The sequence below is a fragment of the Bos grunniens genome, chromosome 15 (assembly GCF_055505025.1).
Source record: "Bos grunniens cultivar Pamir isolate PY7600 chromosome 15, Bosgru_T2T1.0, whole genome shotgun sequence".
Classification (NCBI taxonomy): domain Eukaryota; kingdom Metazoa; phylum Chordata; class Mammalia; order Artiodactyla; family Bovidae; genus Bos; species Bos grunniens.
The window spans coordinates 50,451,989-50,466,031 of record NC_141179.1 but is presented as its reverse complement, the minus strand read 5'-3'; the positions used below and the strand labels follow the sequence as shown (position 1 = coordinate 50,466,031).

At 35.3% G+C, this 14,043-nt stretch overlaps 2 protein-coding genes across 2 annotated transcripts; both read left to right on the top strand.

Annotated features, from left to right (window-relative positions):
- Positions 1-4,226: 4,226 nt before the first annotated feature.
- On the top strand, positions 4,227-5,164 carry LOC147358106 (olfactory receptor 52E2-like). Its single transcript, XM_086342045.1, is given in 2 exon segments — positions 4,227-4,263; positions 4,266-5,164. Coding segments are annotated over 2 exon segments (936 nt in total).
- Positions 5,165-10,615: 5,451 nt separating this feature from the next.
- LOC147358105 (olfactory receptor 52J3-like) lies at positions 10,616-11,551 on the top strand. The gene has a single exon (XM_086342044.1). The coding sequence runs from the start codon at positions 10,616-10,618 to the stop codon at positions 11,549-11,551; it is 936 nt and encodes a 311-aa protein (XP_086198170.1).
- Positions 11,552-14,043: the final 2,492 nt, after the last annotated feature.

The window sequence follows — 14,043 nt, the reverse complement described above, 5'->3', positions numbered from 1 at the left end:
GCTCAGATCCTGTATGTTTTACTTGTACATTGTTCTCCTAATCTATGTTAATAAAACTATATATTTGCTTGGAAATTTGCCTTTCTTTAAGATTCATGTCAATAGTTTTATGGCCCAGGATGACTCACCCAATTCCAATGTTATCTCAATGCATGTTGTTGGTAAGGGGCCTGGTGCCATTCTCTGAGTTTTGAGACATTTCCTTTCTCTAATTAGCAGACTGCTAGTAGCTATATAATATCCGGCTAAAGACTAGCAGAGGGCACTCTTTCTGCCCTCTTCTGATGTCTATGTCAGAAACTTTCTCTATCTCTTTTATACTTTAATAAAACTTTATTACACAGAAGCTCTGAGTGATCAAGCCTCGTCACTGGCCCCAGATTGAATTCTTCTCCTCTGGAGGCCAAGAATCCCCATGTCTTACGTGGTTCAGCAAAAACCTTTCAACAGCTGCTGCTGCTACTAAGTCACTTCAGTCGTGTCCGACTCTGTGAGACCCCATAGACAGCAGCCCACCAGGCTCCCCCGTCCCTGGGATTCTCCAGGCAAGAACACTGGAGTGAGTTGCCATTTCCTTCTCCAATGCATGAAAGTGAAAAGTGAAAGTGAAGTCGCTCAGTAGTGTCCGACCCTCAGCGACCCCATGGACTGCAGCCTTCTAGGCTCCTCCGTCCATGGGATTTTCCAAGCAGGAGTACTGGAGTGGGGTGCCATTGCCTTCTCCGCTTTCAACAGCGCAATCCCATTATTTGGAAATTCTATAGTTGCAAATTTGCCTACTCTCAAGAATTTATTTGTAACCTCAAATAAATAGTTATGACATTTTCACAGTCATCTGTAGACATGCAAAGATCTGGGACAAATTAAATTGCCTGACATGTACATTCTCAGCTGAGGTGGACTTTTCATTTCCTCTTTCACGTTGTAAATAAGTATTACTTTTGCATTCTATTAGTGCCACATTTTTCTTATTTCCATGTTTCTTGTTGATAATCTTGCTGTCTGTAATAGCTGTCAAGTGTAGTGAAATGCACTAAAATAAATAAATATTTAAAAAATTTACTTTTGAAGTGTACCAGAATAAAATAATATTTATCTGCATTGTCCTTCTGAGTGAGTTTGTTTCCTGGAACACATGGCTACAACAGTGGCAAGAAGCTTGTAGGAACCTAGATCTGCATTTCCTGTAGGAATGATATTTTCCTACATTTTAATTCAGTGTCCATGGTGACTTTATGGAAAATAACTAATGAGAATAATGAGAAAGGACTATGCCTGTGCATGAATATATTTCATATGTATACGTACACTCCCCCCACTCACCACCACACACACACATTCGTCCGGAGCTGGGCTTACTCTCTCATTCCCCCACAGGAGAACTCAGGCTGAGGGAATTTCTTGGTGCAGAGCAGTGCCAGTCTGAGGAAAGGTGAGTGATGAGGGTAAAGTGAAACATTTCTTCTTACTCTTACTAATCTGTTTTGTCTTGTTCTTTGCTCCACCAGGATCCTATAACCTCCCATCTAGATTTTGGAACTCTTATTTTCATCCATTACTGGTTGCTGAGCAGGTGTTTCTGTGAGGGAAGAGTACAAAGACCTCCTATTTAGTCACCTTCCTAATGTAAACCTGACATCTTTGGTTTCTTTTCCTTAGAAACCAGGGCTCCCTAATGGCTCTCTTTTTTTGACTCAAAATCAGATTAGAATCTTGAATCCTCAGAGGTCTTTTTTGTGCTTTATAAAACTGGCTGTGGGGGAATTTCTACTGAAAGCTCCTCCAGGCAAAGAGCAGTGCTCTCCTAAAGACTAAGTGGTTTAAGACAAAACAGAGACAGGATTCCATTCTGGTGCTCTGTCTGGTAAGTCTTCTCTGTCTCTTAACTCACAGTGTATCCCGAGGCCACAGTGATGGACAAAAGGAAAGATGAGAGAAAGAAAGGAAGAGAAGAGACACAAGATAAGTTGAGGGAAAGACGACTGAGACAGAAGTTTAGAGAAATGGACAAGATCATAGTTAGGAAGGAGCATGTAATCATAATATACACATTTGGATTTCAGCCTCAATCTATCCTGTGCATTTTAGAAAAATCACTCTCCTGTCATCTAAAGAATGATGGACAGCATGGTATCTTTGAAGTAGGCTCAAAGTGTTCAATATCTATCTAAAACTAAAAAAATATTATATTTAGGGCTTTAACTTTATTCCTTCTTTTATAGATGAAAAATGCTTGTCACTTACTTTCTTTTGATTACACTGTAAATAAGTTGTGAATCTGGGTTTCAACACAGTCAGTCTGACTGCAGACCTCATACTTTCAAGTACTGTAAAGTACTGTGCTGCAATAAATCCAAGAAATGATACTGATTTAAACTAATTTCATTATGAATGAGACAGATGCACTGATTTTTAAAATACTGAAGAGGTAAAATTAGTTGTACTTTTTTTATAATGTGTGAGAGACGAGGATGCTACTCAGATATTTTTCTTTCTTTTTTAAATTTAGGTATAATTGACATATAATGTTATATTTGTTTAAAGTATACAACATAACCTACATCTTATGAAATGATCACCACAATAATCTGAATAACATCCATCACCATAGATAGTTACAACTTGATTTCTGGACTAGGAATACAAAAAAAAAAAATTAAGACTGTCATTAACTTATGTTAATGAATCACAGAAAATTTTGCTTCCATAATTGAATTCTACTTTCAATTATTTATATCACACATTTTTAGAGTATTCACTATTGCATTTCAAGGCCACAATATTATGGAAGAAAGAGCTTATTCTTAAAGACATTTCACAGAATGCCTCCTACAAATAACACCTATTGCTTTCAGCTTCCCTTGTTTTCATGTTTGCCATTTCCTCCTAGGAGTTCCCTGCTTTCTCACACATATCATCAGGTCTAGATGATACCTGATTGTCTTAGTGAAACTGTGATCATAATTTCCATTGCTCTTCTGGCATTTTCCAATAATGCAAAATGATGAAAAGACTTCTTACTATAAAACCACTATCAGTAATGAATGATCAATTTTTTTTTAAATACTCATCTAACAATTGTCATAAGTAAAGCACATGAAAATCTGTAAGAACAGCTTTGGTAATTTTGAAAATGGTAGATCCAGTTTGCTCAGAACAGGCATCTATTTAGGTTTTTCTTCAACATATTTGCCATGAATCTTAAACTGTTACAACTATGACCTCCTTAGATTATAATGAAGATATGACATCTTGTATTCAGATGGATGTGGGTTTAAAAGAGATGATGTGTCTGTTTGAATGTGTGTAGAGGAGAGGGAGCTATGTACATATGATATGGATTAGGCATGTATTAGCTTTTCCTTATTTCCATTCTCTTTTCATTTCAATTTACTGTTTTCTCCTCTATTTTCTTTCTATAGCTCTGTAGCTATAAGCATTACAAGTTTTGACAAGTCTTTTAAACTATATGAGGTTTAGGTCCATACATAAAGATAGGATTAATGTTCTCCTATTTGTGTTTATAAAGATTAGAGATAATATTTGCACATGTTCCACAGCATTAGAATTAGTAGGCAAGTACCTTAATTAATGGTAGTTGATGCTGTCATTTTAACTGCACTTGAACTGTACACTTTAATATTAATGAATAAATATTAACAAATGGCTTACCTGAATCCTTTATATTTATTTTGAACCTTTTAGATTGCATCTTAATGAATATGTGTTCATTAGCAATTATTAGAAAAAATGTTTTAATACTTGTGTGTTACCATCTAATTAAATGAAACTACAGACCATTTTAGAGGCTGGCAAACCCTTATGTATGTCAATATTGAAAATAAATTATGTTGATGATGATGAGAAAAGGTAATTAATGAATTATTAATAGTAAGGCAAAATTTTAGCATACTACCAGTGATAGAACCATTGCAAATTAGCAGAGAATAAAAGTGCTAACAAAGATGAATACATTATGTAGAATTTTTTATGACAATCCACTACGAAATTTCTAAAACCTTCTCAAGAATTTGCTTTTCACACTGATGTTTATGTATTGATACTACATTTCTTATTGTGTGAATTAACTGAGGAAGAGAGTATACTCAATTGTATGGTATTCTTATTTTCCATAGGTTTAAAACATTGCAGAGCTTTACTCAGTACTCTGAAGATCGGTAAACACCCATTTGTAAGGACCATGGACTTATGCATTACCAAGCAGGATGTCCCTTCCCAATGATACCCAGTTTCACCCCTCCTTCTCTTGTTGCTGGGAATCCCAGGACTGGAAACTCTCCATATCTGGATTGGCTTTCCCTTTTGTGCTGTGTACCTTACTGCATTGATAGGGAACTTCACTATCCTATTTGTGATCCAGGCTGAGAGCAGTCTACACCAGCCTATGTTCTACTTCTTGGCCATGTTGGTTACCATTGACTTGAGTCTCTCCACAGCTACCATCCCTAAGATGCTTGGGATCTTCTGGTTTAATTTCAAAGAGATCCTCTTTGAAGCCTGCCTCACTCAGATGTTTTTCATCCACAACTTCCCTGGTATGGAATCAGCAGTCCTCTTGGCAATGGCTTATGACTGCTATGTGGCCATCTGCAACCCCCTCCGATATAGCACCATCCTCACCAACAGGGTCGTTTCTATGATTGGTGTTGGTGTGTTAGTGAGATCATTTATTTCTGTTATTCCATTTGTATTTCTCATTTTACAGCTGCCCTTCTGTGAGAATCAAGTCATCCCTCATACCTACTGTGAACACATGGGTCTTGCTCGCCTATCTTGTGTCAGCATCAAGATCAATATCATCTATGGCTTAGGTGCTATGTCAATCCTAGTGTTTGATATCATAGCCATTGACCTTTCTTATGTTCAGATACTCTGTGATGAGTATTTTTATCTTCCTTCTCGTGAAGCACGACCCAAGTCTCTCAGCACATGTGGTTCCCATGTTTGCGTAATTCTTGCCTTCTATACACCAGCTCTATTTTCCTTTATGACACATCACTTTGGTCGAAATGTCCCCCATTATATTCACATACTTTTGGCCAATCTCTATGTTACAGTGCCACCAATGCTCAACCCTGTCATATACGGAGTCAGAACCAAGCAGATCTATGGCTGTGTGAAAAAAATGTTATTACAAAAATAAGGAATTAAAATGGAATAGCACCTAATATGTATGAGATGGAACTTTTGAGCAGGGAAACAACTTATTATATTAAATTCTCACATCCATACATGACCACTGGAAAAACCAGAGCCTTGACTAGATGGACCTTTGTTGGCAATGTAATGTCTCTGCTTTTCAATATAGACATCCAAAATTGTGTCATAGATTAGGTACTTATTTTGCACATAAAATGGAACTAGGGAAATGACTGTCTATAAAAGGTTCATTATAAATGTTTGTATAGAGTTTGTCACAGATATATTTAGGTTTCATAAACCAAACTAAGACATAAATGTAAGTAAAGAAACCATCTACAGCCTAGAGTGGTTGACTACATTCACATTCTTAGTTCTATATGTTCTATAACTTATTTTAGACTAACTTTATAGTTGCTGTTTCCTCTTTTCATTAACAGACAGAACTTGTTTGGTCCTAGTTCTGTCTTTAATATACATATTTCAATGATTCTCAATTTCCTTATTTTATAAGCATTGCCATAGTTTTATTTCAAAGGTTAAGCATGAAGACTTAATTACATTGCATAATGTTTATACAACAATCAATATAGTAACTGCATGTTTTTTATAGTAAATAAAAATAATTATTAGCCATTAACATTATCATCAGACTTCCTTGGTGGCTCAGTGGTGAAGAATCCACCTGCCAATGCAGAACATGTGAGTTTGATCCCTGAATCAGGAAGATCTCCGAGAGAAATAAAATGGCAACCCACTCCAGTATTCTTGTCTGGGAAATCCCATGGACAGTGGGACCTAACTGGCTACAGTCCATGAGGTTGCAAAAGAGTTGGACATGATTGGGAGGTTAAACCACTACAACAGCATTATCATTTTTATCATTTGTGTTATCATATTTTGTTATTGATGCTCACCCCTGACAACAATGTTTCTATTAGAGATGTTTATGGGTTTTTATTTTAATATTAGCTTTATACAAAATACCCTGAAGCTGTAGTGACACAACTAAAGTACAATTAGAGTCAAATTTAATATATATTATCCACAAATTTAGTTTATATTTTTTATATTTATGTTTAGTGTTACCTCTTAGTCTTTAAAATAGAAATTTGTAATTTGGAAATAATTACATAATTTATTTTTCTCTTTATCCATATATAATGTGAGGAAAGTTATCTCCACAATCTTTTGTCATTTCATTTATATCTATTACTTTTAATCATATGTTCATCTTTCTAATTTCTTGTATCCTAATTTCTTTTATCATCAGTCTGAGGACTCTTATCACTGAAGTACCTTTATCACCGGGCACTTTCAATCTTCCAGATCAGCTGATTTTATTTCATTTGTTGTTGTTGTTTAATCACTAAGTTGTGTCTGCCTTTTTATAACCCCATGGACAGTAGCCTGCCTCTATCCATGGAATTTCCCAGACAAGAATACTGAAGTGGTTTGCCATTTCTTCTCCAGCTAATCTTCCTAATCCAGGGATTGAACTTGTATCTCCTGCATTGGTAGGCAGATTCTATACCACTGAGTCACCAGAGAAGCCCTTTTATTTCAGAATTATCTGAAACATTTTCATTTTTGCCTCTGATACTACCATCTTACTGTTTCTAGCAATCAGCATATGACATTTGTACTTTTGCTACATGCTGCTGCTGCTAAGTTGCTTCAGTCGTGTCTGACTCTGTGCGACCCCATAGACGGCAGCCCACCAGGCTTCCCTGTCCCTGGGATTCTCCAGGCAAGAACACTGGAGTGGGTTGCCATTTCCTTCTCCAATGCATGAAAGTGAAAAGTGAAAGTGAAGTCGCTCAGTCGTGTCCGACTCTTAGCGACCTCATGGACTGCAGCCTACTAGGCTCCTCCATCCATGGGATTTTCCAGGCAAGAGTACTGGAGTGGGGTGCCATCGCCTTCTTCGTTTACTACATACTTTATGCCAAAAATCTCTCCCGGTTTCAGTTTTGCTATTACATTTAACATTCTTCTTGGTCATCATTTTGTAGAAGTATGCCTAATCCTTAATAAACTCCTCTGCAATACAAATATACCTACTTTATAAGACTTACTGACTTGCCCTCCCTTCCCCAACAACTAAATACTAATATTACACCAATTTTCTGACATTTACTTTTTAAAATCTACTACTCAAATGAAATCGTATTTCAGAAAAAGAAAAACACTGGTTTACATGGGAATGAATTTCTATATACTAACAAACTCTAGGGAAATTTCTCTTACACTATTTAAAGTAGAATAATGCTTACTTTTTTCATTTATTGTTCATTTATTCAGGGTTCTCTTACAACTTAATATAATATCTTGCAATGACTGCCTATAATCACCTCTACTCCCAGATCATATGAAATTTAATGCTACTTAACCTATCTATTAAGTGACTCACAAGCTACTCAATAAATGTCTGCTGAATGAATCAATCTAAGAAAGAATGAAAGAACTTATGTGCTTATTTATCAGTCATAGCATAATACAAGAAAGTTGATATCAAATATATGTATTGATATAAGTTATTATGCCAGAAACTACTGAAACAGGCTGGGTAAACGATACATTGTATTGAGAAGAAAAGAGTAACTGATTTAATTATGAAAGCAGGGAGCAAGTAAGTTAGCAAAGCTTTCCAATCCAATGAATTTATTCAGGCAAAATAGAATATAAATTGGCAGATTATTTGTGACAAGTAATAGCAACATTAGGTAATAATTGTCTTAAACATGTTTACAATTATCATCTTGATTAGGATGTCTCATCATTACAAATTAAAAAAATCATAGTATAAATTTACTTCAGTGTAATGAAATGTACTATTTTGTATAACAATAAGCTCAGTGAAGAACAGGATCAGCTGCCCAAAATGTAATCAAGGTTTCAGTTTCTATGTAGCTTTTTAGGAACTAAAAAAATTCTCTCCATAGGGATATTGAAGTCTTCCTTTCATGATTGAATGCCCAGTTTTCGTTTTTCTATGATTAAATATTATACTTTTATCTTTATGCTCTCATTATGTTAAAAATATGTTTTGATTTATGACTTTAAAATGTTAGAATAACATATCTTTTCTTTCTTCAGTTCCCATTCATTTCATTTATCTAAATACATTCCTTTTATAATTTTTATGTTATTTATTTTTTATTATCTTACACCCAGTAGGACTAGCACTGTATGGGAAAAAAAATTTAAAGACTTTGTCTTATAGAAAAATCATGATATGTCAATACATTATTGATGAGTGCTAAGACATCAATGTGGGAAAAGAAGATACATGTGTCAGTGATTGATGCCCTAAACTACATTTTTATATTTAATAAAATTGTGATGCAAAATTCAACCAGTAAGAGATTCTGTTCACTTCATTCTGTTCACTTCATATGCATAGGTTTTTGTGTCTCTGACTTCCTAATAACAATATATGCGTGCATTGGGGGAAAGGTGTGGACTAAAGACTATGTCTGCCTCCACATCAGTCCCTTTGCCCCAGGTACAGATAATGGAATTTCCCCAGGAGACTCTGAGTTGTTAATCTTGATTCCCATAGGGGATATGAGTTGGCTTTGCTTTCAGACATGACCCCAAAGATCCTAAGTACAGGAGGTATAAAACTATATTGTCTTTCATAGGTGTATTGGAGTTCTCTAGCCCTATTCCTCCTGAAGGTAAGTTTCCTTTGAAATGTATGATGGAGATGGATAGTCATTAGGGACTACTGTTCAAAAGTGAAGAAATGAGCTACAGTTGAATTTATTAAGCTCTATATCACCATTGTAGAAAGATTTTCTGACAGAAAGAGTTTTTCAGTGGGTCATGCTGAAACAATTTAAATTTTTAAATAATCACCTATAAAGGGAACTTAAATTATGGTATAAATGATGATCTGTACTGCCAGGGATAATTGTGTATTTGGGCAATTTGTGTATTATAATAATTTAAAAATAAGATCATCATAGACCCAGAGTTAAGTGCTAGTTTATAAAGCTTATTACCAAGAGGGAAGCAGAGAAGTAAGAAATCTGAAGATGGAGATTAAATACAGTCTAGAAGGATTTACTGGCTGGGGATTCTCTATTTTAGTCATAACATTATTAAAATACCTCCCAAAATTTAGACTTTTGTCTTTCACTTTAATCAAGAGTTGATTAACCTGAGACTCCTCTTCCTTCCTCCCTTCCTTATTTTCTTTATCTCATCCTTTCTTCCTTCGTTTTTATTTCCATTTTTGTTTTCTTCTTTCCCTTCCTTAAGCTTCTCTTTTCCTTCCTCCACCCCTTTCTTCCCACACTCCTCTGCCCCCTTCTTTTCTTCATTAGTGCTGTACTAGCTCTTCTTGTTTTTTGTTTCAGAAAGAAAGAGGAGAGAGAGAAAAAGGGAAGAAGAAAAAAAGATGGAAGAAAGTAAGGAAAAAAGAGATGACAGAAAAGAAAGAGAATGAAAGACACGGTGAGCAAGAAAGAGAGAAATAATGGAAAACCACAACTACAGTGTGGTAAATTAGGAATACAGATTTCATCAGCCTGAGGCTGACCCTCATAACTGTGATTAGAAAGCTGTTTTTATTCTCTGAAATCATCTCCTTTCAACAAAATTTTCACTGCTTTCCCTCAAACTCTCCCCAACACATGACAAGGAAGTGTAAAGATTTTAGATATTTTGAGATATTCTTAGCATTATGGCAGCCAGTAGAAACCCTGGAGATTCTTTATTCTATATATCCCATCAGACTATTAATATCAAAGAGACACATATGTCTCCTGGAGGTTATTTCAGGCTGTAACGTTTCCTCATTTTGTGCAACTATCTTTATACTCAATGTACAGTATAACTTGTATATCTTTATACACCTTTTTTTATATCTGTGGTATATTACAGTGTGTCATTGGGGTTTATGGATAAATATGAAAGGATAACTAAATGAAGCATATTTCTTCATTTAGGATATGGTATTCAGTGTAAATATTGATATTGAATAAACTGGTTTAAGAAATTCTGCTTGATATGCATCACTTTGTATATCTTGGTGCAACTCTGTTCCCATATATATATATATATATGCTTTATGTGCAGGTATCCATATCTGACGTTCTGTGATTTGGTGTTGATATGTTTAATTAAGGTATACTTTGTCTTCAAAAATACTAAAAACTCAACATAAACATAAACTCCTTCATGTTCCATTAATGAATTCTATGTCTTGTATGAGGTTTGAGCAAATGAGCATAAGATATTACTGCCTAATATTTAGAGAAAGGTCTTTCATAAAGTTAACTTTCCTTCCACTGAAAAATAGTCTGTCTGTGACAATGCCTGCTTTTGTACGTAAGTTTTAGCATTAACTTTAATAATAAAAATTAAACCTACTGGTGTGAGTTTTTATCACTCTTATTTTCACTTCCAGAGATGGTCAACTCTTTGTCTTCTCATCGATGGCAAGATGCTCCACACCAACACTTCCACTTTCCACCCAGACACCTTTTTCCTTGTAGGCATCCCAGGACTTGAGGATGTCCATGTCTGGATCTCCCTGCCTTTTTGCTTCACTTACTTAATGGCTCTGCTGGGCAATGCTACCATTTTGCTGATTATCTGGTCTGACCACACTCTGCGGGATCCCATGTTCTACTTTTTAGTCATCTTATCAGCCATAGATCTGGCCCTCTCCACATCTGCAGTACCCCGGACGCTGGGGATATTCTGGTTTGATGCACATGAGATTAGTTTCTCAGCCTGTGTGGCTCAGATGTTCCTGATACACACCTTTACAGGAATGGAGTCTGCAGTTCTGCTGGCGATGGCTTTTGACCGCTACGTGGCTATCTGTGCACCACTCCACTACACAACCATCCTGACGCCGCGAGTACTAGCAGGCATTGGTATTGGTATTATAATGCGCCCAATTCTACTCATGTTTCCCATTCTCTACTTAACCCATCATCTGCCCTTCTGTGGGGCTCGAATTATTGCCCACTCCTACTGTGAGCACATGGGAATTGTCAAGTTAGCCTGTGCTAGCATTAGGATTAATGCCATTTATGGACTTTTTGTGGCTTCTTTCCTCATTTTGGATGTGGCACTGGTTGGAATTTCTTATGCCTACATTCTCCATGCAGTTTTCCGCCTCCCATCTCGAGATGCTCGCCATAAAGCCCTGAATACGTGCGGGTCCCATGTAGGGGTCATGTGTATTTTTTATACACCTTCCCTATTCTCCTTCCTCACCCACCGTTTTGGCCAAAAAATTCCACCTTACATTCACATCCTTGTTGCGAATCTCTATGTGGTCATTCCACCTGCCCTCAATCCTATTATCTATGGTGTGAAGACAAAGCAGATTCGTGCACATGTGAGTCATGCTTTCAGCCCAAAATAAGGTTGTTTCCTTAGTTCTTGAAGGCCTGGATATAACTGAAATAGTAACTTTCAGTCTACTGTAGACTGATCATCTTTTTAAATGTTCCTTATATCAAAAGGTCTTTCAGATACTAAAAGAACAAAATTTTTGGTCTTAAATCCCAGTGTTTCCTTTTCCTATTGGTGTTGAGTATTCATTCTTCTGAATAAATTACATTTATTCATTACAGTAGGGAAACATTCCATTGGAAATCCTTTCATTTTTAATTATGGAGATTGAGTGAAACTCCATATCCATCTATTTGAAAATGACATAGCATTTCAGTGGGGAAAAATTAGTTTATTATATATGCCTTGATTTCCTCTGAATAAAATAAATAAATTTAAATATAAAATTTTAAAAAGATCTTGGGAGAGCTCATCAATACATTTTTTTAATGTATCTAATTTCTTTAAGGATAATACTGGCTATTAAATGAGTTGTTAAAAGCATCACAACTTCTTCCCTTTAATTTCAGTTCTCTTTCCCTTACTCTTCAGGAAAATCTATAGGCAATATGTCCCCTCACTATGTCACTATACTTCTCTCTTTCTGGAGGCATATGAAATGAAGGAACCTGAAAAAAGTACTTATATTAAAGCATGAAAATTTTGTTATGAGAAGATTGAATGTACAGAATTCTAACAGGTGGATTTTGAGTCAGGTTAAACTAGGTGTATTTTATGTGTGTGAGGGAAAGACATTGTTATTTTAGTCACAAAGTCATGTAGGACTCTTGTGACCCCACAGACTGTAGCCCACCGGGTTCCTCTGTCAGTGAAATTCCTCAGGCAAGACTGTTGGTATGCGTTGCCATTTCCTTCTCCAGGGGATTTTCTGACCCAAGTATCAAACCATGTTTGTTGTGCTGGAAGGTGAGTTCTTTACTATTGAGCCACCAGGGAAGCTGAAGAGGGGTGGATACTTTGCTTTATCTACATATATTAAACATATTTAGGAAAGCTTTTACCCAAATAGGCCACTTCTCCTCCAAAGACCTCTTTATTTGTGAAATGTAGAATGTATTTTTCATTTTGGTTGATGCTTTGCAGAAGTAGTTGAATTTCAGGCATTAGGTAGAAACAAGTTTTGAAAGTCAGCTATTATAAAGGAATTTGATGAATATTCTCACAAATACTTTTTGTTTTCTCATAAAAACATATTTCCACTATGACTCTGAGGCATTTAAGGCATTATTGATTAATGTTTCTAAATTAGTTGTGGCATAAACTAATTTCATAAAAATAATGAAATAGCACACAAGAACAACTGTTTAATAAGAGTCTAGGCACTAATTTTCTGATGGTAAGTTCACAATATGATAAGAGAAAAATGACTGCACAATTTTATAATATCACTAAATGGATTAGAACACATATTTTCAGAGATTGGAAATGGGAACGATAGGGTATATATCAGCAAGGCACAGGGACTGAAGATTCAGCAAAATCTTTCTTGAAGGAATTAATGTAAGGTGTCACAAGGCACATCTAAATATCATATATTTGAAGAATCTGTTTCTTGTAACACCTTAAGTACTTAAATGCTCTTTTTTCTTAGAGAATGGAAGGTATGCAAAATGAATTTTAATGATATCTTTTCAAAAGTTCATCTAAGAGCAGTCTTTTGAGTGTTTTTGTTCAATTGGATGTTGTAGTTCATTTGCGGCACAACTTAAATTTAATATTACAAAAGACAACAAAAACTAAAAGATTAACTTTTATTATTAATAAGTTATTAATTTACTCTTATTAAATTGACTTTAAATCATTTAATGTGTGATCCCACTTTTAAAGTCACCCAGGATTACCGAAACCATTCGCAAAATAAATGCAGTATCTATCTTTAGAAGGAAACATATACATATTTCTGGAGATTGGTAGGATTCATATGCATTAATCAGTAAGCCATGACATTCCCTATTAAAATTTTAAGAGTAGCTTTATAGTCAAATCAAATCTAACAATGCTTTTACAGTTTTAACGTTGACTCCAACCCCACAGTCAAAATCATGTCTGCATTTTTTCCCTTTACCTAGATGACTGTGACTAATGGTAAGAAGCAGCCTTTTGTTACTTCTGTCTTTTAAAATCACTTTTACCTGTAAAAACAAACCACTCAAGTGCTTGTCATTTTCCTTAGGCGTAGATTCTAAGGAATAATTAATAAATTATTAAAATAATAATTTAATAATTATTAAATATAATAATAATAAATAAATAATTAAGTTTTATTAATCCTACCCATTATCTGATAACCTGAAACTAAAGATTTCTAGAAACTGAAGCACATGACATCATATGAGACAACTTTCTAAAGATATCTGAACCAGGGCTGTTAATGTTTGTCACCAAACCTTTGCTGATGATATTATGGTTCAGATGATATCCAAGATCATAGGATCCTGATAACCTATGGACTTTAGATCAGAAATGGCCTAAGTGTTGTTCTTCCTCTAACCTTCCTTGTTA